This window comes from Oncorhynchus nerka, linkage group LG24 (genome assembly GCF_034236695.1).
Source record: "Oncorhynchus nerka isolate Pitt River linkage group LG24, Oner_Uvic_2.0, whole genome shotgun sequence".
NCBI classification, from domain to species: Eukaryota; Metazoa; Chordata; class Actinopteri; order Salmoniformes; family Salmonidae; genus Oncorhynchus; species Oncorhynchus nerka.
Window position 1 is genome coordinate 27,095,282 of NC_088419.1, and position 27,368 is coordinate 27,122,649.

A 27,368-nucleotide genomic window follows, 5' to 3' on the forward strand; every position below is an offset into this window, starting at 1 on the left:
AGCAATCATCTTTAAAGTACCCTCCCTCAAACTTGTTTACTGACCCACACAGCACACACAATCCTCCCTCTATTTGGTTTGTCTCCCAGCAGCCATGCAGAGAGAAGCTAGAGGGGGTTAGTGACACACAGTGCAACACTGCCCACTTCTGGCTGCTTCATGGCTCAGCTCCGAGCTATGGCCGGAAATTACACAACTTCTGGAAAAGTCCAAAGCCACAGGGCATTATATGGGAGTGAATCACAGTGCCAACATCACCGCTAGGTCATGTATAAATACCTAGCAGCGGACAGCCCCACTGCGCTTCATCCACTCTGAAGAGGCAAGATCCACAGGGAGGTGAGTGGTCCTCTGCTGCCTGTGAGAACAATTGTGTCTCGTGTTTCAGAGCACCAGCCCTGTGCGCAGATATCTTTTGCTGCATATTAAGATAGGTTTATTGTTGGAATGCTGGATTGCTCTTACCATTTCTACCTGGGGATCAAGCTTTTATTGTTGTTTATTATTATCAACTCTTGACCTTGCAGAAATGTTGCAGTGATGGGACTGTATTTCCTGATTCTTACTCATGGGTGACCTCTAGTATCAACACTGCTATTTCTGCCTGGGAATGACCCAGATATGTACTAACAATATCAAAACATTTTAAGGTTGCAAGCTTTATTCGACACATTTGCTATAAAGAATGTACACATTTTGATAATTTAGTTCAACATCTTTTGCTCAAAGGCACAAATTCACTCTGAGTTATGGAGAGTTGTTATTGGGTTGATATTCTAGCTGCGCAGGGCAAGTTTGAGTGAGATGGACAGAGTAGACAGTAATCAAGTCTGGACACTGCAGTTCTCTGACCCCATGTTTTCCCCTATTAGGAGGGTATTAAAATGTGCAAATCCATTCTAATACAGGACTCAGTCCATCTGCGTGATAGATCAGAATTCTGTGTTCTACTTTTGAGTTCTATAAATAGAGTTCTGTTTTGTCCTGCAAGTACTTTTGGAGCAATTTATGAGTAGGAAGTTGTTAACTATTGTTATTGACTTGTTTTTCTCCCATTATTATTGTATTTTAGAACAACGTCCATTTTCTAGGGTTTGCAGGCTGACAAAACTATCTGTCCCAGATCCATTTGTTAGAGGCAGCTCTCCTCCCACTCCATGGGAGAAGCTTCAGTAAAGACCCTCTGGAGAGGCCATGCAGCTGTCTCAGTGGTCCTCAGAGAGGAAACTCAAGTGTCTCTGCAGACACCAGCTGGAATCAGAAATATTATTAGAATAAAGAATTCAGAGGGACTTCATGGTTCTTACATAACCAAGCTAGGTGTTTTAGTTTGGCAAAGACTCATCTTCTCTAAGTGTTTTCTTATTCTATATCAGTGGCGCAGTGGTCTAAGGCACTGCAGTCCCTGGATCGAATCCAGGCTGTATCACATCTGGCCATGATTGGGAGTCCCATAGGGCGGCGCACAATTGGCCCAGCGTCGTCCGAGTTTGGCCGGGGTAGGCCGTCATTAAATAAGAATCTGTTCTTAACTGACTTGCCTGGTTAAATTAAGGTTAAATAACAAAAACAAATGCTGTTTGGAGTCTGATCATATGTGATGATGCCTCATTTGAGACATCCTTTATCCAGCCAGACCAGTATAATGTGTAAGTCTACAGTCCTCAGACGGAAAATGTCAATAATATTTTCCAGAATTTTATCCACCCAGACCTGTAAAACAAAAAAGGCTACTAACAGTCATGTGACTGAACATGTCAACATTATGACCTCCTTCCATGGTGACATTTCCATTGAACATCTGGTGCAAAAATTGGACAGATGTGTCATTATTTCTCCAAATTAAGATTAGTTTTTTTGTTTCTCAATGATTCAGTGTTTTCTTGTATATTGCACAGTGAGTGTTAAATACACAAGGGAATTATAGGGCTGCCTGGAATATTCACAGAGATTAGTGGAGAAGGATTTGTGTTTGTACTTCCTCCTGTTGGAGTGGAACAGAAACAAACGTTTATCTGTCAGATAAATGTCTCCTAATCCTCACATTGTATCCATGTCTACAGGGCTCTAGGAGTCTAATGTCTATACTTATATTAACAAAATTAGAAAAGTATCAAATGTGACAAAGGTATATGATGTAATGCAGATTAAACACACTGCATCCTTTGGCTAAAATTTGCTAACGTCAGAATGTTCTCGTGGTATCCAATTAGTACTGTTACTGTCTTGTCTCATCACTGCAACTCCTGTACGGACTCGGGAGAGGCGAAGGTCGAGAGCCATGCGTCCTCCGAAACACAACCCAACCAAGTTGCACTGCTTCTTGACACAACGCACATCCAACCCGGATGCCAGCCACACCAATGTGTCGGAGGAAACACCGTTACACCTGGCGACCTGGTCAGAGGGCACTGCGCCCGGCCCGCCACAGGAGTCGCTAGTGCGCGATGAGACAAAGATATCCCTTCCGGCCAAACCCTCCCTAACACTGGACGACGCTGGGCCAATTGTGCGTCGCCCCATGAGCCTCCTGGTTGCGGTCGGCTGCGGCAGAGCCTGGGCTTGAACCCAGAATCTCTGGTGGCACTTAGACCACTGCGCCACCCGGGAGGCTGCTGTGTCACACTTAGGATTGCAAAGGGAAGGTATATTACTGGAAACTACCAGAAATGTGGTATCTTTCAAGTATTTTATGTAATCTATCACAAGATATCTAGTGGCCTTTTGGGTACTTCAGATTTTTACAGGAGTCTAATTATCTCTTGCCCTCTGTGTGACCTTATCACATGTAAAATATATGAAATAATTAAATAAGATGATATTCAAATAAAAAAATGTAATGACAAAGCTGTAAAACATTACCATCAACGTAGTGTATACCATTGGTTTTTTAATATGAGGGTTTCAGCATGAAATATCCTTTATATTATATTAAATATTATATTATTTTACACATTTATTTTATTTTACAACTTTGCTGTCCATGTTTTTTAATCAAATGATGAAAAAAGTCAATAGTTGGAAGAGTTGCAACTATGGACTTGCCATTGTAGGTTAGATGGTTTTTTTCATTAGTCAGTCAATTTTCTCTTGAACCATATGTTGTATCTACTAGAAACTCATGGACAATATGGACACAGATGTAAAAACGTATACTATATATACATGTTTTTTTTAAATGATTCAAGTATAAATTACCAAAGTTACGATAGATTCTCTCTTAATTACCAAAATTACTGAAGATTCCGGTAACTTTGCAACCATAGTCACACTATTATCATTATTAGATGTGAAACATTACCCTCTAGTGGATATAATCAACATCACAACAACACCAAGGGCAGATGTGAACTATGAGGTCATTTTGCAGTGCTTTTCATGAGGTGTAATCATTACATCCAAAATACCCTCAGCCCCAAGTAGCTTCCATAGGCATCCCCTCCCCATAAATGTATTAGATTTAGGTTTGCCAGTGATTTTGTATCATGTCTGTTTTTCAGGTTTGTACTGCATCAGTCGCTTGATATATGAGAAAAAGTGATGATGAAAGTCTTTGGGTCAATAGTGGGCCTTGCCCTGCTCCTGGTCTCTGCTCAGTGTCTACTGCCTCCATCCAAGGACGATCTAAGCCGTAAGTCACCTGAGAACTAAATATTTTTTAAATACCGGTAAATTGTATGATGCGGGATGTTCTGTCCATTGGAGTCACTTTGGAGATTTATTTTTAAGCAACGATTCTTATTGGCAGAGATTTCTCTCCTCGGAATGAAGTACCTGGACAAGCAGATAGAAAATGCTATCAGTGGGGTGAAGGAGATGAAGACAGTGATGGAGAGGTCTGGAGAGGACCATGAGAAGTTCCTGAGTGCCCTGGAGAAAACTACACAGCAAAAAGAGGTACAGTGTATTTGAGCATCATACTGTACATGTTGAGCTTGGTCACTATATTGGCGCCCCAAAAAAGTCAGTGATCAACTTGTACATTTTGTATGCAATTCATCACCTTATACAGTTTCCTGGGTGATTACAGTAGTTCCCAGCCACTGACCCTGTTTCTGTGCTTGTTTGTCAGGATGCTCTGAAGGCAGCTCAGGAGATGGAGACGAAGCTGAGTGAGGAGCAGGAGGTGTGTAACGGCACCATGCAGTCTCTGTGGGAGGAGTGCAAGCCCTGCCTGAAGAACACCTGCATCAAGTACTACTCCAGGACCTGCAGCAGTGGCGCTGGACTAGTCGGCAGACAGGTATGGCCTCAACTACACTACTCAACTATTATCAATCAATCTCCACATTGGTTTGCAACTGTAACTCAAATATGTTTTGTGAGAAAGACTTACACAGGGGCATGCAGTACAAAAGCACATGATCAATGTGCTTAAGCTATTGTTATACAATCCTTCCAAATAAAATAGGTTACTATTGTACTAGCCGCTTTCTCCTGTTTTCTCTCAGCTGGAAGAGGTTCTGAACAGGACCTCTCCATTCTCCATCTGGATCAACGGGGAGAACATGGATGTTCTGGAGCGAGAGGACCAGGAGCAGAGCTGGAGGTTCCAGAATCTGGAGGAGCGCTACTCCAACGTGGCCGATGGGGTGGACAGCATCTTCACTGACAGCATGAGGGTGTTTGACCACATGCGCTCCCTCAACCCTCCCATGTTCCCCAGCCCCTACCGCATGCCCAGCATCTGGGGTCAGGGTGAGAGGGCCAATGAGAGAGCAAAGGCGGGCGAGGTGCATTCCCGTGTGGTCAGGTCCCCTCTGAAGGACCCAGACTTCCATGGGTTCCACAACATGTTCGCTCCCATGATGGACATGGCCTGGAATATCTTTGGCTCCATGGGGCCTTTCATGGATGCAGATGCTAACTTTGACATCAATCCCTCAGAGGGTATGCCTCAGTCCTAATTAAACAACTGTTATTAGACCATAATACGATGTGAAGAGTCACAAAATTACCTTTGGGTCTTTTTTTCCACAGAGGGGAGTGTGAATGAGGATGTTGTTGTGACAAAGCCTTCCGGTATGACCTGCAGAGAGATACGTCGCAATTCTGCTGGCTGCATTAAACTGCGAGGAGAGTGTGAAAAATGTGTAGCGATCCAGGATATTGGTAAAGCCCTTCAGATTTGTCTTTTCTCTTTTGCAACATTCACATAACCCAAGTGCTTCATAACTCAGAGGTCAGAACAGGTCTGAACAAAAGCAAGCAGGATTATCCTTGGCACTGACATCACAGGGAGTAGCATTCATCATGCAACATGCACTGGCTTGTACACCTACATTTTCAAGTCTCTATGATACCACAAAGCCAGGCCTTGGCTGAGTCAAGTATAATAAGTTACTATTACATCACACCAGAAGTTGCTGACACAGGGCTGAAGGGATAACAGCAACCCTGTTCACTTTATAGTTGTGTATTACATGAATTGATGTTCTCTCGTCCAGACTGCTCTGGGAAGAAGCCTCTGACTGGTCCTCTGAAGGAGGAGCTGGAGCAGGCCCTGGCCATGGCTGAGAAGTTCACCCAGGAGTACAACAAGCAGATGAGGAGGTTTGAGGAGAAGATGTCTAACACATCCAGCCTGCTGGACCTGTTCAGCAAGCAGTTTGGCTGGGTGTCTGCCCTGGTCAACAATACCGACACCAAGGATGGAATCTTCAAGATTGAAACAGTGAGACTCCATAGTCTGCATGGGGTTTCTATTACTAAAGTATTTCTTTCTATCATGGTCTTATGAATAGACGTACAGTTGAAGTCGGAAGTTTACATACACCTTAGCCAAATACATTTAAACTCAGTTTTTCACAATTCCTGACATTTAATCCTAGTAAAAAATCCCTGTTTTAGGTCAGTTAGGATCACCACTTTTATTTTAAGAATGTCAAATGTCAGAATAATAGTAGAGATAATGATTTATTTCAGCTTTCATTTCTTTCATCACATTTCCAGTGGGTCAGAAGTTTACATACACTCAATTAGTATTTGGTAGTATTGCCTTTAAATTGTTTAACTTGGGTCAAACGTTTCAGGTAGCCCTCCACAAGCTTCCCACAATAAGTTGGGTGCATTTTGGCCCATTCCTCCTGACAGAGCTGGTGTAACTGAGTCAGGTTTGTAGGCCTCCTTGCTCACACACGCTTTTTCATTTCTGCCCACAAATTTTCTATAGGATTGAGGTCGGGGCTTTGTGATGGCCACTCCAATACCTTGACTTGGTTGTCCTTAAGCCATTTTGCCACAACTTTGGAAGTATGCAGAGAGTCACTGTCCATTTGGAAGACCCATAGATGATGCCATCTATTTTGTGAAGTGCATCAGTCTCTCCTGCAGCAAAGCACCCCCACAACATGATGCTGCCACCCCCGTGCTTCACGGTTGGGATGGTGCTCTTCGGCTTGCACGCCTCCCCCTTTTTCCTCCAAACATAACGATGGTCATTAGGGCCAAACAGTTCTATTTTTGTTTCATCAGACCAGAGGACATTTTTCCAAAAAGTACGATCTTTGTTCCCATGTGCAGTTGCAAACCAGTCGCTTTTTCATGGTGGATTTGAAGCAGTGGCTTCTTCCTTGCTGATCTGCCTTTCAGGTTATGTTGATATAGGACTCGTTTTACTGTTGATATAGATACTTTTGTACCCGTTTCCTCCAGCATCTTCACAAGGTCCTTTGCTGTTGTTCTAGGATTGATTTGCACTTTTCGCACCAAAGTATGTTCATCTCTAGGAGACAGAACGCGTCTCCTTCCTGAGCAGTATGATGGCTGCGTGGTCCCATGGTGTTAATACTCGCATACTATTGTTTGTACAGATGTACCTTCAGGTGTTTGGAAATTGCTCCCATGGATGAACCAGACTTGTGGAGGTCTGCAAGTTATTTTCTGAGGTCTTGGTTGATTCTTTAGATTTTCCCATGTCGTCAAGCGAAGAGGCACTGAGTTTGAAGGTAGGCCTTGAAATACATCCACAGGTATACCTGCAATTGACTCAAATAATGTCAATTAGCCTATCAGAAGCTTCTAAAGCCATGACATAATTTTCTGGAATTTTCCAAGCTGTTTAAAGGCACAGTCAACTTAGTGTTTGTAAACATCTGACCCGGAATTGTGATAGTGAATTATAAGTGAAATAATCTGTCTAAATAATTGTTGGAAAAATGACTTGTGTCATGCACAAAGTAATGTCCTAATCGACTTGCCAAAACTATAGTTTGTTAACAAGAAATTTGTGGAGTGGTTGAAAAATAATAACTCCAACCTAAGTGTATGTAAACGTCTGACTTCAACTGTATGTTGAAATGTCTTAATCTCCTCCAAGGTCATGTCCAAGGACACGGAGGACCCTGAGAAACCAGGGGACACCAACGTGTCTGTGCAGCTGTTTAACACCCCTGCCATGACCTTCAGTGTGCCTGGAGACATTACCTGGAACGACCCGAAGTTCTCAGAGGTGGTGGCACAGGAGGCCCTTGACCGCTACAAACAGACAACAGTGTGAGTGCTGCTCTATTACTGGACAAATAATATTGCAAATCAAACCAGGCTTTATTTTTTATTGTTCAACTGCACCATGTGACAATGACAAGAAATGTATTTTAACTTACTTTATTCCCTTTCCAGAGTGGTGAAGTAGACATCTGGAGGGCACCAATGTTCAGGACAATTTCACAAGTCAACTATAAGAGAAGAGAATAGAAGTGAAAGCTACGTCCTCATCATTGTTGATATTACAAGATATTGTATTCCTATATGTTCTGTGTAACTAGAGTTCATCCTGCTATAAAAAACCTAACTAGAAATGGTGCACCAAGTCCTGTTGTCTTGAGAAAGAAGAATATAGTACTAATGTTACCCTTTGAGTAAAACTTGCTCACTGATCCTTGTTTCAAGTGAATTGCAACTTTTTATTTTGTACTTTGTGCTCTTCTGTCTGCATCATTTCCAATCCCCCATATTTTTTTTGTAAATATATACAGTGGGGCAAGAAAGTATTTAGTCAGCCACCAATTGTGCAAGTTCTCCCACTTAAAAAGATGAGAGGCCTGTAATTTTCATCATAGGTACACTTCAACTATGACAGACAAAATGAGAAGGAAAAAATCCAGAAAATCACATTGTAGGATTTTTAATAAATTTATTTGCAAATTATGGTGGAAAATTTGTCATAGTTGAAGTGTACCTATGATGAAAATTTGCACAATTGGTGGCTGACTAAATACTTTTTTGCCCCACTGTATATACACACACAGTACTCGTCAAAAGTTAGGACACGCCTACTCCTTCCAGTTTTTTTCTCTCCTTTTTACTATTTCCTACATTCACTGTAGAATGGTGAAGACATCAAAACTATGATATAACACACAGGGAATCATGTAGTAACAACAAAAAAAGAAGAGTTCATCTAAATATATTTTATATTTGAGATTCTTCAAAGTAGCCACCCTTTGCCTTGACATATTTTCCCCTAACCCTACCACCTCTCTCCTAATTTGAGTAAACGAATGGACACCAATTAGGCATCTACTTCCAGCTTATACACTACATACCTTTTGCTTGAGAAATGTTACACCAGGGGAGAAGTTAACTTGTATGTCAGACTGGAATACATAAATTGATAGTGTTAAAAATGTAGCAATATACACATTTGTAAGTTCTTCCTTGAGTCAAATCATCAATAAAATAAATTAGACCTGGTAAAAAGGCAGTTAAAATATTGTGCAGTTTTTATTTTGTGTAAAAATCACACAGCTGCTAGTTCATTCTGCAGAGATACATCCATGCAGTTAAACATCTATGATCACACAGCCATAATATAAGCAATTAAATATAATATTTGCTGTTAGTCAGCAATTAATGCAAATGTACATATGAGATCAAAAGGTGTGTATCATATACAATATACAACATACCCCTTATACAGTACATCAACCTGAACAGCAGGGAAAAGAAGGCTCAACTTGGTTCAATACAGGGAGAATAGATTACAGTGGAAACCTGAACGCCAGGAGTAAGGCTTTTGAAGACAGGTTAAGAAATTAAGAAAACACAAGAAGTTCCAGAAAAACAAAGACAGTTATACAAGGTGTAGGTACCAACACAAATGTCAGACTAGGTAAGATACCGTATACAGGTAGAAATCAAGTGGTTTGTATTTAAGCACTGTCTTCATACTAGATAAGAGCATGAACAACATGCGGGGGGTGGACAACAAAAAAAAACTGGGGAAAAGTGCAGTCGTTTCATTCTGGTCTCGCTTCCATAGTTGGTTATCATATCTCACAGGGAACCTTGTGGTTGGGGCAGGACTGATTCAATTTATGTACCGTAAGAGGCACAGGCAGCGTCAGCATGAGCAACTACAGAGCCAGGAGCAAAAACAAAAATGTGGTCTGTCATCTGGGGGTCAATCACTTCACATAGTAACACAGCTCATTTTGTTACAGATTAAATTGCAGAAGACTAGTGGAAGAAAAAAATATACATACACACTCATTTCATCATGCCGTTTATGTAACCATTGCGTGCCCAAATAAATCCAAACACACACCATACATACAGCACACATGTATACAGAGACGCACATGGACAGAATAGCCCTCCGCGTAGCGGGATGCTGTAATAAACTGGAACATGAATTCATTCCTGTCACATGATCAGTCCAAAGCTCTCCAGGATAGAGAGTCATCTCCTGCAGACTCCTCACAATGCCTTCACTGGCATGATTATCTGTCCTCGACAGGTCCCAGGAGACCAGGCCCACACACAGCACAGGCAGACCCCAGAGTGCTCCTCTACTGGACACTTGTCATCATGGGGAAGAATGAGGGAGGGAACTCGGCCTTCAGTACCCCATGACTCAAGTTCCAGTTCAGTGCCTGTCAGTCTGGCCCCGGGGCCTGTGATATAGTATAAGGGATTGACGTCCAGAATAATCTTTGCTATTTCTTTGATAAATAAAAGTGCCAATATTTGTAACATTCCTATCCCAGCCCCTTTGGAAAGACTGGTCTGTCTGATGAGGGCGAGTCAGGGTGTGTTGTTGCAAACCGACCGTCAGTCCGACCGACAGGCGGTCAGTCCGTCAGTCAGCCCGTCAGTCGGTCAGTCAGCCCGTCAGTCGGTCAGTCAGCCCGTCAGTCGGTCAGTCAGCCCGTCAGTCAGTCAGACCGACCGACCGACCGTCCGTCCGTCCATCCGACAGACAGACTGTCAGACCATCAGGCAGACCGTCCAACAGACAGACGGTCGGTCAGTCCATCTGGTTCCCACAGAAGAGACAGCAGAATGCAGAGGGAATGGACAGTGGAGATAACATGTGCATCACACAAAAGGCCCCTTCAGGTCTCTCCTATCTTCTCTCATGGACTTGTCCTCCTCACACACACAGGTTACAAATGGGAAAATGGTCTGAGCTGTTCCAGTTGAACCTCCAAAGATATCCTCTCTTCTAGTAAATCCTATGAATTAAAAACAACAAGATAAACAATCCTCAAACGAGGACTAAAGTTTAACCTTGTTAAAGGCTTGGATTTCGTGAAGATAACATTTTCCAAAATAAGCATCAGGTTCATTTTAGTAACAGAATAGCTAGCTAGCATGCATGCATGTATTATTGTAATCACTCCTATACCTTTAGCTGTTGCTGTAATTCACTGTTGAGTCTGGCCAAAACTGTGTTGGTTTCCTTGTTTCTTCTGATAGAGGCTTGAATTGCTTTTTTATCCTTACCAACAGACCTGTAAAAAGTATTCAAGAGAGTTTTAAGTTCGTTGCTGATGTTAACTACGGAATCTAATGATCAACAACCACAGACCAGTCACTATTCAGATTTACTATGTGCCCGATGTCACAAGAAGGCCAAAAAGATCATCAAGGACAACAACCACCCGAGCCACTGCCTGTTCACCCTGCTATCATCCAGAAGGCGAGGTCAGTACAGGTTCATCAAAGCAGGGAACGAGAGACTGAAAAACAGCTTCTATCTCAAGGCCATCAGACTGTTAAACAGCCACCACTAACATTGAGTGGCTGCTGCCAACATACTGACTCATCTCCAGCCACTAATAATGTAAAAATTTATGAAAAATGTATCACTAGCCACTTTAAACAATGCCACTTCATATGTTTACATACCCTACATTACTCATCTCATATGTATATACTGTACTCTATACCATCTACTGCATCTTGCCTATGCCGTTCTATACCATCACTCATTCATATATTATTTTATGTACATATTCTTATTCATTCCTTTACACTTGTGTGCATAAGGTAAGTGTTGTGAAATTGTTAGGTTAGATTACTAGTTGGATATTACTGCATTGTCGGAACTAGAAGCACAAGCATTTCGCTACACTCGCATTACCATCTGCTAACCATGTGTATGTGACAAATAACATTTGATTTGAGATTCCTTTGAAACCCCTGTTCCTACCTGGGAATGGATGGCAGTGTAGCTAGAACAGTGGCTATGACGTTAGACTTCGGGGAGGGCTTCATCCTGGAGTTCGTCCTCGGATTTCAGTCTCCGGCGGACAGGTTTGGGTGGGGGGGCCATGATGGACCCTTTGGCCTGACAGGAAAAAAACAAACCAACTGTATAAATCATCTGAACAAATGAGGACATTTAGGCCCCCAGTATTGGCATCATGATCTCAGTAAGTCCACTACTTACAGAGTTCACAGTAGCTGCAGCTCTCTCTTCCTGGTTGTCAATCTTCACAGTTCTCAAAGGCCCAGCCCCTTCTGTAGACTTCTCTACCTGTGAACAGAGCACACACAGTCTCAGTCTCTTTTCTTATAACAGAGCACAGCTGATAGAACAGGTTCTGTATTATACTCTATGTCTGACTCACTGGCAGACTCTCTGGGTGCTTCTCCCCGTCGTCACTGGGCTGATCTGAGGCAGCGAACGCCTGGAACTGACTGAAGTCAGCGAAGTTGGGCTGCTCTGGGATCTGCTGGGGCGAGGTAGTGGAGTGAGCTGCCAGGCCCTCATCCGAGCGATGCCCACTATGAGGACCAGAGGTCTGGGGACAAAGGGAATAGGATAGACAGAGTTCAGACTTAACACTGCATATTGAAAACTGAACACAACCTTGAACTGGAGAGTACATGGTCAATGACTGTAGTCTGTGTAGAGTGAATAGAGCGTATGGACAAGAAAAGACAAAGGGAAGAGATTTCAGCATTTCAATGTGTATATTTCCTATTAAAAAAAAGACTGCCCAGAGGTGGCAACATCTCTTCTGCTATGAGATTGACTTTCTTCTGTCTGTATTGGTTTTCTACCTGTGTGGGTAGCGGCCTAGGAGGTATGGCTGGAGGACAGGCCACGACTCCAGATTGTTGTGGCCCTGTGGGGTGAGCGGCAAAGTTTCTGTTCATGTCTAGCGAGGAGGAGCGGGAGTGGGAGGCATTGGGCCTGGGAGGGGGTGGTGGGGGGGCAGCCGCCACCTTTAGACCTTCAGGAGAGGTCCCAGAATTAGACCTACAACCCAGACAACACGGCTAGTGAGCTTACTGTTCAAAAGTGCTTCAATAAACAAAGCATCTATTATCTCTAGACATTGAGACTAACTTACCTTTGTCTTGTTACAACACTTGTAATTGGGTCTTGATCTGAAGTATATGAATCTGAACTGCTATAACCATCACCTTTAGTAAAGAACATGAGTATTCTGTTTAACCAATCCTCAAGGAAATGCCATATAATTATGGTCACATGACATTTTCTACAATAGATTTGCCTACAAACTGCAATAGTCCTAAGTTCCTTATGATAATGGAACATCGCTTGACACTTACCAGAGTTAGCTGTTACAAACTTCATAGAGGTGGCAAGCTTGGTTTCTTCAGAGAGCTCAGGTGGTTTAGCCATCAGGGGACTGGTAGGATGTGTGTGGTCTGCAGGAATGAGAAAGAAAAACAGTAAATTCCATCAACAGTATATATATATATATATATATATATATATTTTTAAACAGTTCTTAAGAGAAAAAGGTACAGTGCATCCCTTCACCACTCCCAGCCAAATAAGTGAGAGTTGCTAGTTGATGGAGTCTCAAAAGTGAACACTGCTTTAGAGGACAGAGCTCAGTGTATGTTTAAGCGCTGTTATCATATGGGGAAACCATCTTACCACTTCCGGTTCTCTTCAGCTCCATCTCTTGCATATGGATCTTGCTTGGGGTCATGCGGATGGGAACAGGGTGGACAATAGCTGTATCCTGTAAGGACAAAGGTTTATTGTTTGATCATTAGCTCACAATAATAATGCCTGGAATCTATCCATTCCCTTTCTGACTGTAAAGAGAACTCCTTTCATACTGTCAGAACAGTTTATAAGGTTAGAAAAGGCTTACAGTGGGGCAAAAAAGTATTGTCAGCCACCAATTGTGCAAGTTCTCCCACTTAAAAAGAGGAGGCCTGTAATTTTCATCATAAGTACACTTCAACTATGACAGACAAAATAAGAAAAGAAAATCCAGAAAATCACATTGTAGGATTTTTAAGGAATTTATTTGCAAATTATGGTGGAAAATAAGTATTTGGTCACCTACAAACAAGCAAGATTTCTGGCTCTCACAGACCTGTAACTTCTTCTTTAAGAGGCTCCTCTGTCCTCCACTCGTTACCTGTATTAATGGCACCTGTTTGAACTTGTTATCAGTATAAAAGACACCCGTCTACAACCTCAAACAGTCACACTCCAAACTCTACTATGGCCAAGACCAAAGAGCTGTCAAAGGACACCAGAAACAAAATTGTAGACCTGCACCAGGCTGGGAAGACAATCTGCAATAGGTAAGCAGCTTGGTTTGAAGAAATCAACTGTGGGAGCAATTATTAGGAAATGGAAGACATACAAGACCACTGATAATCTCCCTCGATCTGGGGCTCCACGCAAGATCTCACCCCGTGGGGTCAAAATGATCACAAGAACGGTGAGCAAAAATCCCAGAACCACACGGGGGGACCTAGTGAATGACCTGCAGAGAGCTGGGACCAAAGTAACAAAGCCTACCATCAGTAACACACTACGCCGCCAGGGACTCAAATCCTGCAGTGCCAGACGTACTGGCTTAACCAGGGGGACACATGTCCAGGCCCGCCTGAAGTTTGCTAGAGAGCATTTGGATGATCCAGAAGAAGATTGGGAGAATGTCATATGGTCAGATGAAACCAAAATATAACTTTTTGGTAAAAACTCAACTCGTCGTGTTTGGAGGACAAAGAATGCTTTGGGGCTGTTTTTCTGCAAAGGGACCAGGACGATTGATCCGTGTAAAGGAAAGAATGAATGGGGCCATGTATCGTGAGATTGAGTGAAAACCTCCTTCCATCAGCAAGGGCATTGAAGATGAAACGTGGCTGGGTCTTTCAGCATGACAATGATCCCAAACACACCGCCTGGGCAACAAAGGAGTGGCTTCGTAAGAAGTATTTCAATGTCCTGGAGTGGCCTAGCCAGTCTCCAGATCTCAACCCCATAGAAAATCTTTGGAGGGAGTTGAAAGTCTGTGTTGCCCAGCAACAGCCCCAAAACATCACTGCTCTAGAGGAGATCTGCATGGAAGAATGGGCCAAAATACCAGCAACAATGTGTGAAAACCTTGTGAAGACTTACAGAAAACGTTTGACCTCTGTCATTGCCAACAAAGGGTATATAACAAAGTATTGAGATAAACTTTTGTTATTGACCAAATACTTATTTTCCACCATAATTTGCAAATAAATTCATAAAAAAATCCTACAATGTGATTTTCTGGATATTTTTTCTTCTCATTTTGTCTGTCATAGTTGAAGTGTACCTATGATTAAAATTACAGGCCTCTCATATTTTTAAGTGGGAGAACTTGTGCAATTGGTGGCTGACTAAATACTTTTTTGCCCCACTGTATATGCGTGGCAATTATGCAGATTTAAGAAACCAGAAGATATGGGAAAGATATTTCATACTGCTATAATTGATCAAATAGCCCTGACATTGACTTGCCTAGTTAAATAAAGGTCAAAATAAATAAATATATTGTAGAACCCAATATATCATATTTTTAATATGGGACAGAAAGTTGAGTATCCAATAAACTAAGCAAGCAAAATCACATTGACACCTCCGTTGTGGCAGATTCAGCAGAATTAAGTACATGCACTCGAAGAGAGAGATCAAGGGGCCAAGGGTTAATATTATCATTAATACAGAAACAGGCAAACTATGTGATTGACTTACAGGGTCAGCTGGTGCAATGTTAGAATCAAATTGGGTCAGAGTTTGTGAGCTGGAGGAGCGTTCACTAAAAGTCTCCCACTGCTAGAGACAAGAGCAGAAGTACATCAGCACCACAGGCATCTCAATGGATCGTCACACACAGGATGATTCCAGACCCAGTTACAAACCCCACTGCTCTCCCACAGGAGGGGTGATGAACTACATTTATCATCACATATCATCCATTAGTAATAGTGAGGAGGGGGTGGATATTGGCTAGAAACTGGTTAGTGATAACTAGATAAACAGAAATGGAGCAAACTGACTTTGGGACTGATAAGAATATCAACAATTGCAGCTTTCTGACAAAACATATACAGTATGTAAATTAGTAAGTACTAAGTGGTGTTTCTCAGAAATGGATAAGAAAGGTTCTGAATCAGGAAAGTCCTGCAAGAGGATAGGTACTAAAACCTCACAATGGAAAGGACCTTATCGATCATTTCATTGAGAAGTCATTTACAAAATGCTGGAAAGGTAAAAGTTCAATAATGTCCTTTTCTACAGTGATAACATGGGGTGGTGCTGTGTCCAACCTCGTTGCCCTGGTTGAGATCAGGCCAGGTCTGGTTGAGTGAGGGCATGGGGGACTTGTTTGGGGTCACCTCGACAGGGGAGCCCGAGTAGCCGACGTCGGGGGCCTGGTCTGGAACCTCTAGAACATGGAATATTTATACCATCAGGATGACTGTTCCATTCAATCACACTTATTTCTTTCCATGTTTCATAAATCAACTGTCTGCAGCAGATGGTCCCCGGGGCAGATTTTGACAGATTCAGAATATGTAGCAGTAGGAAAGTACGAGGTATTACCTGCTGAGTCATCCAAGTCAATAAGCTTTGGCATAAGACTCTCTGGCAGCTTTTCGGGAAGGTCATAGCCATTTTTCCTAGCAACAACAAGATGAAATGCAGCACAGAACTCATCCAGTGTCAACGCCCCGTCTTTATCAAAATCCGAAAGCTCCCTGTAATGCAAAGAATGTGAGAATATTTATTTAAACCCACTCATGCATTGCAATCTCCTGGAATCCCTTGTGAATTCACCAACTGGTAGCCAAATTCATTAATTGAAGAGGAGTTACCGAAGGTTATATTTTCCATTCTTTGATATAGCTTCCTAGATTAAAACTGAAGCAGATAGCTCATATGTTATCATTAGATATGTGGAACATCTCAACTAAAGCCAATAGCACACCTTCTAATAACTTACCAAATGTGGGACAGTTCAAGAATAGGTAGCTTTGATTTAGTGAAAAACTCTTTTGCGGCAGAACCTGTAATATAGACAAAGGGGAAAAGTCAGTTAGTGATAGGCCAATCATTGTAGTGTAACAGCCAGAGTCCCTGTAACCTTTAAATGGGAACAAGTGTAAAAGGTGGTCTCAAACTAGGGTTGCAAAATGTCCTTAAATTCCCTGGTTTGTCAGAAATCCTGGTGGAAGATTCCTGATGTTCTGCTCATTCCAAGAATCCTCCATCCAGGTTTAATGGAAAACCTGGACATTTTTGGAAAGTTACAACCCTATTCCAGACAAAGATCACTCTACTTACCAGGAATGAAACCGTTGAGGTCGGGCTGGATGGTCTTGAACTGATTGATGTAATACTGCCTCTGCTCGTCTGTGATTTTCCAGGGGTCGTCATAACCGCTACTGGACTGTCTTTGGATTTCATTGGCTGTAGTAACAGACGCAACCGTTCGTATGGAAGAGTTCTCCTAAAGGCAGCCAAGTGAAACATTTAGAGGAAAATAACAGATTGAAACAATCCTTTGGAAGAGCTGTGATAGTACTAATAGGTAATGAATACACAGACTGTTGGACGATGGGAAATAAACAGAAGAGTATCAGAAGAGGATTTGCAAGTGTTTGTTTTCAAATACCTCAACCCACTTACAATGAATCTTGTTCATTTGGACACAGAACTGTTCCTGATTTATTGCAGTGAAATATGTATTTTTATGAAGGGGAAACTGAAGCCATCAAAAAAGAGCATATAGTGAAGTAGGCTAGACAAGAAGTTAAGATAAAGCTCCATCTCTGCCTTTAAGTGAGAAAGATGACAGGTCCATGGAAGCATTTGCTGCACTACCTGGACCTGCGAGAGATGCATTGGTGGCATTTTGCTGGAGGAGGGGGGATAAGTATCTTTCAAACTGACCCAGCTTTCCTGAACGGGGGGAGGTGAGTGGGCAGACCACATCCCATCACCTACCACCACAGGTCCTATGGAGAGAGGATAGTTACACAGCCTCAGACAGTGCCATTAGATTACACAAAGATCGTTCTTGCAACAGTAGAGAGCATCCTCAAGAACTGTTGAAGGACTGGACTACAGAGAGACAGTGCGGTGAAGAAGTATTTGCCCCATTTTTTGATTGTCTCTATTTTTTGCATGAAGCATGAAGTGCTCATTTCAAGTCGTGCCACAACATCTCAATTGGGATTAGGTCTGGACTTTGACTAGGCTATTCCAAAACTTCAAATTTGTTGCTTTTTAACCATTTTCATGTTCATTTTAATTATTCAACTAGGCAAGTCAGTTAAGAACAAATTCTTATTTACAATGACGGCCTACCAAAAGGCCTCCTCCGGGGACAGGGGCTGGGATTAAAAATAAAAATATATAAATATAGGACAAAACACACATCACGACAAGAGAGACAACACAACGCTACATAAAGAGAGACCTAAGACAACAACATAGCAAGACAGCAACACAGAATGGTAGCAACACAACATGGTACAAACACTGGGCACAGACAACAGCACAAACGGCAAGAAGGTAGAGGTGTGTTTTGGATCATTGTCTTGCTACATGACACAGTTGTGCTTCAGCTTCAGACGGTGGCCTGACATTCTCCTGTAGAATTACCTGATAGAAGGAACCATGAATTCTGCTCTATTAAGTCAAGTCGTCTAGGTCCTGAGGCAGCAAAGCATCCCCAAACCATCAAACTACCACCACGCTTGACCGTTGGCATGAGGTTCTTACTGTGGAATGCAGGGTTTGGTTTTCACCAGACATAAAATGGGACCCATCTCATCCAAAAAGTTGACTCGTGTTTGCCAAAAAGCACCTGGATGATCATCAAGACTCTTGGAAGAGTGTTCTATGGACAGATGAGTCAAAAGTATAACTTTTTGGACGACTTTGCTCATGAAATAAGTACGTAATTTGTTATTTATTCACTCAGGTTCCCTTTATCTAATATTATGTGTTGGTTGAAGATCTAATAACATTTAGTATAAAAAAAATGTGCAAAAGTAGCTACAATTAGAAAAGGGGCAAATACTTTTTCACAGCATTGTATGACATCAACATCCTCGTCAGGAAACAAACCAGTTCTGTTTATTGGCTGAACCTCTCATTTATTTAAGACATGCAAAAGTTACAGGATGGTGAACGTCAATAAGACGCATTATTGGACATCTCCATCGCCAGATTGTCATCTTCGCAGAGGATACAGTTTGCAGAGTAGAGTGTGTACCTGATTGTGCTTCTCTGAAAGGTGTCCAGACAGCACCTGCCACCACCACAGGAGGTCTCTCTACGTTCCCCCCGCTTGCCTGCCGTTTGTGCTTTCTCCAGGCATGAGGCGAGGTGGGAGGGGACTGGTGGGGAGATACCACTGGGGATGTGGTGTCGGGCTGCAGAGGGGTAAATAACATTAGATAAAACGTATGTCTATCAAAGTTAGATCTGTCTCAGTTTCTTCAAAAAAGGATAATACAAATTGGTTTGTATCAAATAAATGTTGATTTCCTTGCCTTTTCCAACATGTAGGCTATATCAAACTTTCACCACTATCAAAATACCAGCTCTTATTGAGCATGATATCTAAACTACTTCTCCAGGCGGGAAGAATGATTATGACTGACCTGTGGTTCTACTGTGGGCACACAGGGCTGGATGACCTCGTGGGCAGACACCTTCTTGACCTGCCCCCGGCCAGGGGGTCGTGGAATCACACCCTGGTAAGGCCCCTGGTTCTCCAAGTCGGGGTACATGGCTGTGTGTCTGGCCTCCTGCTCATTTTTGGCCACAACAAAGCGAGGCAGAGGCAAGTCCTTGACTGTGGATGAAAAACACTGCTTGATAACAGCACTACCTCAAATCCCCTCCAGCTAGTTGTCTTGACAAGTCAGTTGTTGTAGTTTAGCATGGCTTATCACAACAAAAGTGTTGATATTGAAAACCAGATCAAGTTAAGTATTACAAGATTGACAACGTGTGTGTGTGTGTGTGTGTGATGTGTGTGATATATATATATATATCTCTCTCAAAGGTGCTTTACAAAGCTTGATGTAGTCATATGACAATTCTAGTTGTTTTTCTTTGTTGAGTTAATGTGTGTGTGTTTTTATGTATTTTTGTAGTTTGTCAGGGTAATTGCTTGTGTGTGGGAGTGATTATTTTGTTCGTTTTTTTCTTGGTTTGTTTGCTTTTGTGTGTCCACCAAACTGGGGTAGTGGGCTGAAAGGGTGGGGTGTTCTCGGGGAGGTGTGGAGGGTAGTCTGGGGGACCATGAACCTTTACCTCCCACTTTCCTATTGTGGTTTGAAAAGAAAGACCAAACACAGGACAAAAAAAAGGTGGCGGCTAAAAAAGACGGGGAAAAAAACCTGATGTTCATGTTCTGAAGGGCAACTTGGAGTCTTTTCCTCCAATCTCACTGGCCCAGCCGCCCGTTTGGGTTGAGCAATTTCCTGTTGACTTAAGTCTCTATTCTTCTCTTGTATCTTAACCCTACAGGGATGCCTTTATTTCCTGCAAATGCTCACCAATGCTCTATCTCTGAACCATCCATATATTTGCATCCTGTTGCTTATTAATAGACAGATATGAGACTTGGGTGAGTCTCCCAAGTGATGCACATATCCTCCATGTTTTGACAGAATATTACACATTTAAAAACAGCTCATCTCTAGGGAGCAAATTCAGTTCAATACCAAAACATACCTTATTTGTATTTTAGGCCCATGTGTTAGGGCTGTGATGATACCAGTATTGCGATATTTGGTCATTAATGATGTTTGTTTCCAACATTGTGTCTGTTTTCCTAAATAAGTTAAATCTGCTTTGTGTTTTGTTAAATTGCCACGATAATAACGAGTATCGCCATATTGGTATTGTCTCGGCCCTACTGTGTGTCCATTGATTCAAATGGGAAACCTAGTCAGTTGCACAACTGAATGCAACTAACCCAACCCCTCTGAATCAGGGAAGAAGTTGGTAAGTGTAGGCTATCCTTATTCCATCTTTGAAGTTATGCAATCAGCTCTCCTGTTGCAACGTTTGAAGTCAAATAAATGCCATTGTATAGTCATGGGGGTTTTAGGGGTCCATTTCTAATAGTTGGAGAATTCTAGACATGTTTACTCACCAGAATTGAGGCTCTCTACCCGGAGAGGCAGTCCAGACTGGGCTACAGCGATGAGTTTCAGTGCAATGTAAAACTGGCTCCTTCCAAAATGGCCCAGGCGAGTGGCTCCACAGAGCTCTGTTATCTGAGACAACAAAATATTACCAACATCAGTCTGTAGAGTGATACAAACTCATTATGTTAATGGACTACTGTTTTGTGCCAAAATGTTATAATGGGGAGAATGCTGCAGTCTCTCGCAGAGAAAGTTCCAAGGACATTGCTTCCTAACAGAGGAAGACAGTTGTTGCTTTGCATGCTTACTGAGCAATGTGACTTGTGTCTGCACAAAATGGTCTGTAATGTCTAAAAGGAACATGCACTATCTGAATATGGAGAGGTGTACACCTTTAGCATTGCAGTGCTATAGGGTAAGACCAACGTTGGTTAAAAAAAAATGATGCTACCAGCCTAGGCCTAGTGAGTCAGCATCATTTCAATGTGAAATAGGCGGTCAAACTGACAGACCCAGGAAACATTTCACATCTCAGATTTATGGATCATGTATAAAGCCTATTCTTCAGTACACTAAACAACCATAGCAGAAACTATTAGTCTTGTGTTTCTGCAGGAGGAAGAAATCATGGCCCAAAAAAATAGCAAGTTAATTATGTACACCAGGACAAATGGCTGAGGAATTAGACTGAGCCGGTCAATAACTGACACTTCGAATGAAAGACAGCCCAGAAATCCTTCAACCGTGACAGTAATGTTGATGCCAGCCCAGAAATTGATAATAGCACGAATATACAAAGAAATAGGCAAGCTGAACAGAACTATGTTCAAGTAACTCAGTCTGTGCTACAACGCACATTCTACTGACTTTACATCTTGGATTTGATAAATCATTCAAATGAGCACTTTGACCTTTGGATAGGTCATTATCAACAAACCATCACAATAAAGGAGCACCACTTTCGATTTGCCTGCTGGGGGGGGGGGGGGGCAGCTCAGATAAAACCTTTTACAACTGTGTGCCGTTTTCAAGGGATTGTAAAATAAATGTTAACTACTTGGTTGTAATATTATCACCTCTTGAAGAGCATAGAATGACATTTCTGATTATTCCATGCAAAACAATTGTACACATTTAGCTATAGCCGAATATGCACTCTTAAGGAAAAGGAGCCTACCGTTATTCCTTAAGGTCCAAGGAACTTATTTGCTGAGTTAGACTGGCTCTTGCAGCCCAAACAACCAAATTCTCCATCTAAAACATGAATCGATTCTCAATTGCGATACGCGTCTAGAAACATAAAGCCCTTTACTTTCATTTCAAATAAAAAATGCTAAATACTCACTAATCCTATAAAAAAAGGTGGGTATCAATTTAACCTTTTCTTTATTATTTCTCGGTGATATTAAAAGATACCGTACCGCAAGTGATGCGTAGTAATGTTCCTCCCAAGCTTCTGGGTTCTTAACAAAACGCACCAGTACAGAAGAGGCCTTCATCCAATGACTCTGATGTCTAATGTAATGTCATGGAAATGAGAGTCATGATCAGGAGCTAATGTAGCTCTATCAGAGTAATACAACAAGTAACTGCATGTTTATCATGATCAGTAAACATCAATTGATCATGTAATTTCAGATATGTTAGGGTAGTTTCACAATATCTCTCAATATTGGCCACCATCAATTGGATATTTGAGTGATATAAAAGTGAAGTAGACCTGTCAAGTATGAGTGGTTTAGGTTCATTTCCCATCCTTTGTGGGCTCTGCATGTCAAGCAGAAGGGATGTATTTGCCGATGTACTGTTAGTTGATAATGTTTACTTGGTAAGCTACTGGTAGAAACTTTGTACACTTGGCTAAACATAGTGGTAAGTAGAGGTAATGTACTTTTTTCTCCAATCAACGTAGGCCAACCTAGTGAAGTTGGCTATCATTATCAAATTTTTAACATGACTTTTAAGAGTGTTTAATCACTATTGGTGCTAACAGACATGATAGGCTTCATTGATTGATGGACCATGACAAATTGGCTAACTAGCTAATAACATGTTTGACTACACATTTAGCTACATACCAAATTGATAGGCTACCCTCACTTATCTGAAAATACATGATCAATGGATGTTAACTGATCATGATTAAGCATGCAGTTAATTGCTGATTAACTTGGATGATAGAGCTAAACATTTGGAATAATCGGAAATGTGTATATCAAGAGGTGATGATATTAAAACCAAATAGTTATAACATTTATTTAACAATCCCTTGAAAACGACACATAGCTGGGCTCCTGAGTGACGCAGCAGTCTCTGGCATTGCATCTCAGTGCTTGAGGCGTCACTACAGACATCCTGGTTCAAATCCAGGCTGTGATTGGGAGTCCCAAAGGGCGGCACACAATTGGCCAAGTGTCATCTGGGTTTGGCCGGTGTAGGCAGTCATTGTAGGCAGTCACTGACCTGTCTAGTTAAAGGTACATGCATATACATACACATGTATATATTAAACGGACACAATCTCATATATATATTGTCACACACAATTGTCGTTAATAGCAAAAGGTGGGGGTCGCATTACCCCCCAGCAGCCAAATCGATCGCTCTGCACAGTATTATGTTTTATTGATAACGACCTATATAATCAAGGTAATACAAATAATATTGTGTCCGTTTAATATGGACAATATTATTGTAAACTTTGTATCCAGTCATCAACTAAGTATCAACTGCACAAGGAAGGAAGTGGGCTATAGACTGTTAGGTACCTAATAATTAAAATTGTAAGACTATCAAGCAGAAAGATAGCTAGAAGAACATTAGAAATAAATATGGTGCTGAAAGAACATGTCTATTAACATCAGTTTGCCCATGTAGATAATGGAATGCTAGCAACTTGCTAACTTCCTCTGGGTAGCATACTTGGTTAGCAGTTAGCAAAGTGAAAAGGGGCTTTACAACTGGCTAACGTTAGAAGGTGTCTTGTCACGTTCACCAGTCAACAAGCACGCCACATACAATAAATCTCTATCACACTTCACAGATTGATACATTAGCTAGCTTACCTGCAGGACAACCTCACTGGGTAGCTGGGCCGCCCGGAAAAGATCAAGAACTTTGCCGTTGGAAGCCACTTTCTTGGTGTTGTCCGTATCGCAATAAACGAACAAATCAGAGTAATACTTCTGCTCCACATCAGTTAACGTTAAACTTTCCATTATGGCATCAAAAGTACGCGATCAGCAGACTAATTTTGTTATCCTTGTGATAACTGGACTCAACAAGGCGAGAGGAGCGACGTTGCTGGTCAGCTTTGCTAGTTTCTCAGCTTAGCTAAATACAACTGTAGTTAGCTAGCTATGGCAAGAAGGAAGGGTTTAATTTTTTTGTATTTCACCTTCGTGAATGTCCTCAGAAACTAGCCTAGTAGCAATATTACGTGCCGACTAATTAGAACAATGATTTATTTCGGATAATTATGAATTGATCAATCAATAAAATGTGAGTAAATAATGACTGACGTTGCTACCAACGTTAGCTAAACAAGCTAGCTATATGATATTAGCAGGTAGCTTAACTAACAACGTTAGCCTGAAGTCAGCAGTGCCAGTAGTCAACTTCCGAGACTGGACGTCGCTATTGAACAGTAAATCAACCGGAATTCGAGTTCTTCCGGTTCTATTCCGTTACCGTATGTTGTTTCAATCAATTTAAAATCTTTCTTAATTATGTTAGAAGTAAAGTTTCAGGGTCTTTTGGCTCTTTCCTCCATCAGCCAGAGCCGCCATTCCTATACCCCGTGATGTCATCGTGAGAGTCAGCGCGTGTCTGCAAAGCAGGGGGGACTAACCGTGTCCCGGATGAAGGATGTCAACCATAGAAATATAATGAATAGAACGGGTCTCCCCATTCAATTCAATGGCCTTTTGTCATTTGACAAAGTCCGTCCTTAGCCCTCTCTTTCCCGTCCTCTCTTCTCCGTAACCCGGAAACCGATAAGTGTTGTGTGGTCGAGGAGTTGTTCCAATTCGTTTGTAGGCAAACGGAAGACGGTCCTCCCCTCCTCGATAGCCTCCTTTTGGTGAGGAAGCAGAAGTGTATCCTTCTCAGAACAATTTTGAAATCTGCCACACCCCCTTTGAATCCGTTATTGTTTTATCGAAGGAATGCACTCAAATATGTGTTCCTTATCATGTATTTTAAAAATGTCCTGCACAACTAGCTACATTTGTTTTAATCACTTTATACATCTATTTTGGGTTTTCCCCCAAGTGTTGGAGAAGGAGTCTCATTTCATACAAGTACATTTTCGTCCACTTTCCCCTCTCCTGGCTGCCTCTCCTTTTCTCAATTGATTTGCTTAATTCCTGCGTCCTTAATTCCTGCATCCTCTCTCCAAGGTAATCGGGGCGAGGCACTGAGGAGAGGGAAAGTGGATGAAAAATGAGATTGCATTTGGATTACTGTTACAGTGCTATTTGGGTTATTAATTGGATTTGTTCAGACATTTCTTAATTTCTTTCTTTTTACATTGTGTGTATTTTTGTGTATTTTTGTATTGTGTGTTTTGTATTGCTGTTTTACTACACTGTTGGAGCGAGAAACACAAACATTTCGCTGCACCTGCGATAATGTCTGCAAATCTGTGTACGCTACCTGTAGGGTTCTGCATTTCTTTTCTTAGTCAACCTTGTTATTTTTATTTGTGTTCTTGAACATAGCCATGTTTCTTTGTGTTCTGGAACATAGCCCTGTCTTTCATTTTTGTTGATTGATTTCACCTGTGTTCGGTCTCATCAGTTCCCTATTTAGTTCAGTTCTTTCTGTTTGTATGATTGTGAGGTTTTGTTTGTTTTTGACCATTGCCTGCGACCATGATTCTTGCCTTTTGCATCAGACCGTGGCTCTCAGTTCACCTCACTTGTATGGAAATAATTCATGGAACACCTGGGGATCATGGTCAGTCTCCCCTCTGGGTACTGTCCTCAAGCTAATAGGCAGGTGGAGCAGGTTAATTAGGAAGTGGGCAGGTTCCTGAGGTATTACTGTCGGGACCGGTGGGGGAGTGGGTGGGTTTTTTACCTTGGGCGGAGTACGTGCAGCATTCCCTCTGCCACTCCTCCACTAACCTCCCCCCAACACGCACTGGAAAGGCGTATCAGCCGGCCCTGGCACCTTGGCATCCCAGCCTGACTGAGGCCCCTGCGGTGGACGAGTGGTTTCGGCGCGCTGAGGAGACCTGGAACGCTGCGCACACTCGTCTCCAGCGGGCTGTGTGTTGGCACAAGAAACAGGCCGACCGCCACTGCAACGAGGCGCCTGTTTTCTCTCCAGACGACCAGGTCTGGCTCTCCACCTTTAACCTGCCTACCCTGCTGGAAGCTAAGTCTTTGGTTTGTGTGTCTGTTTTTAAAGTCCTGAGGAGAGTTAATGAGGTAACGTACCATTTGCAACTCCCTGTTGACTTTTCATGTCTCTCCTCAGGCTAGTGGTGTCTGGTCCCCTCGCTGAGGCTGAACCCTGTGACGCCCTGCCTCCTCCTCTGGACATCGAGGGAGGTCCGTCATACTTGGTCAGTGAAGTCCTGGATTCAAGGCGACAGGTGGGGCGTCTCCAGTACCTCATCGACTGGGAGCGGTACGGCCCAGAGGAGTGGTGACGTGTTCCTGCGGTGGACATCCTGGACTCTTCGCTGACCAGGGTTTTTCACCATTGGAGCCCTGACTGACCCACACCTTGTACCTGAGGCCGGTACTGAGGTCTGTCTTGTCTCATTACGCACACCTGGTTCCCCCAGATTTAGTGTGCCCTCTCTTCCCCATTGTGTTTTTTCTTCTCCATTGGTGTTGAGTACCTTTGCTCTGTTGTATTGTGCACTTGTTGTTTTAAAGGAGACATAAAACCCTTATTACGTATTCCTGTGCCTGTCTCCTATCATTATACAGCATTAATAGTTATTGTTGATGGCCTTCATGAGAGAATTACATTGGGGGATTATGTAGATTACATTTTTGATTCATTTAGTTACTTAACTGGTTAGACCAATAGACTTATAAAGAGGGGTTCCTGCAGATTCATTGAGAGTGTGGTTCGATGTGACAGTTATTGATGTTTGTTCCCATAAGCACAAAGTCAGTATAAATTCCTGACAATAGTCTAAATGAATTGAAGAACACGTCAGCTTTTGCCAGGATTTTACTCAAGCAATTTTACATCTAGGTAACGTGTTTGGTGCAGTATTTCTCAAGTAAAATGTCTTATGTAGACGATGCTTGGCAGGTCCGTTTCACTGTTTCCATCAAACTTTTGTGTGTAAAGTACGTCGGATAACATTTAATGACAGGCCTGATGGAAACATTTCGGAGGAACTTTCAAAATGTTGACAAAACAAAATATGCCAGAAGTTGGGATAATTGTCTAAAATAAATCATGCAAGGGCTGTCGGTGGAACGCTTGGTTATATCAATACCCTTATTTTATTTATTTTATGCAGTTTATCTGCGGTCAAATGGTATTTTGGATGCAGAATAACTGCAGTGTACTTGTTGCAGATAAAAGACTGTGCGTGATGTAGTGCACACACACATTTGCAGTTAAATTCAGTTTGGAAACACCACTGGTGGGGAAATGATCATAGTCTTTATGCAGATGTTAGAATATTCGCATGAAATCTGAAATGTCACCAATTGGATGGAAACCTCGCTAATAGC

General features: G+C 42.1%; 2 protein-coding genes and 1 long non-coding RNA gene across 3 annotated transcripts; 2 read left to right on the forward strand and 1 right to left on the reverse strand.

Moving 5' to 3' along the window:
• Positions 1–215: 215 nt before the first annotated feature.
• Positions 216–7,877, forward strand: LOC115107759 (clusterin-like). The gene is made up of 9 exons (XM_029631374.2): positions 216–339; positions 3,501–3,631; positions 3,749–3,897; positions 4,073–4,243; positions 4,452–4,890; positions 4,981–5,112; positions 5,448–5,674; positions 7,319–7,494; positions 7,621–7,877. The coding sequence occupies exons 2-9, from the start codon at positions 3,541–3,543 to the stop codon at positions 7,631–7,633; spliced, it is 1,398 nt and encodes a 465-aa protein (XP_029487234.2). The 5' UTR covers positions 216–339; positions 3,501–3,540; the 3' UTR covers positions 7,634–7,877.
• Positions 7,878–8,705: 828 nt separating this feature from the next.
• LOC115107760 (ralBP1-associated Eps domain-containing protein 1-like) lies at positions 8,706–24,464 on the reverse strand. Its single transcript, XM_029631375.2, is given in 20 exon segments — positions 8,706–10,457; positions 10,631–10,736; positions 11,438–11,494; positions 11,496–11,575; positions 11,678–11,764; positions 11,859–12,032; positions 12,295–12,493; positions 12,588–12,660; positions 12,811–12,909; positions 13,145–13,232; positions 15,236–15,316; positions 15,811–15,929; positions 16,088–16,242; positions 16,488–16,551; positions 16,829–16,994; positions 17,438–17,502; positions 18,768–18,927; positions 19,159–19,352; positions 20,664–20,787; positions 23,724–24,464. Coding segments are annotated over 20 exon segments (2,313 nt in total). The 5' UTR covers positions 23,877–24,464; the 3' UTR covers positions 8,706–10,388.
• Positions 24,465–24,700: 236 nt separating this feature from the next.
• LOC115107301 (uncharacterized) lies at positions 24,701–26,573 on the forward strand. The gene is made up of 2 exons (XR_003860180.2): positions 24,701–26,051; positions 26,143–26,573. It is a non-coding gene; the product is annotated as an uncharacterized LOC115107301 (long non-coding RNA).
• The last annotated feature ends 795 nt before the right edge of the window (positions 26,574–27,368 follow it).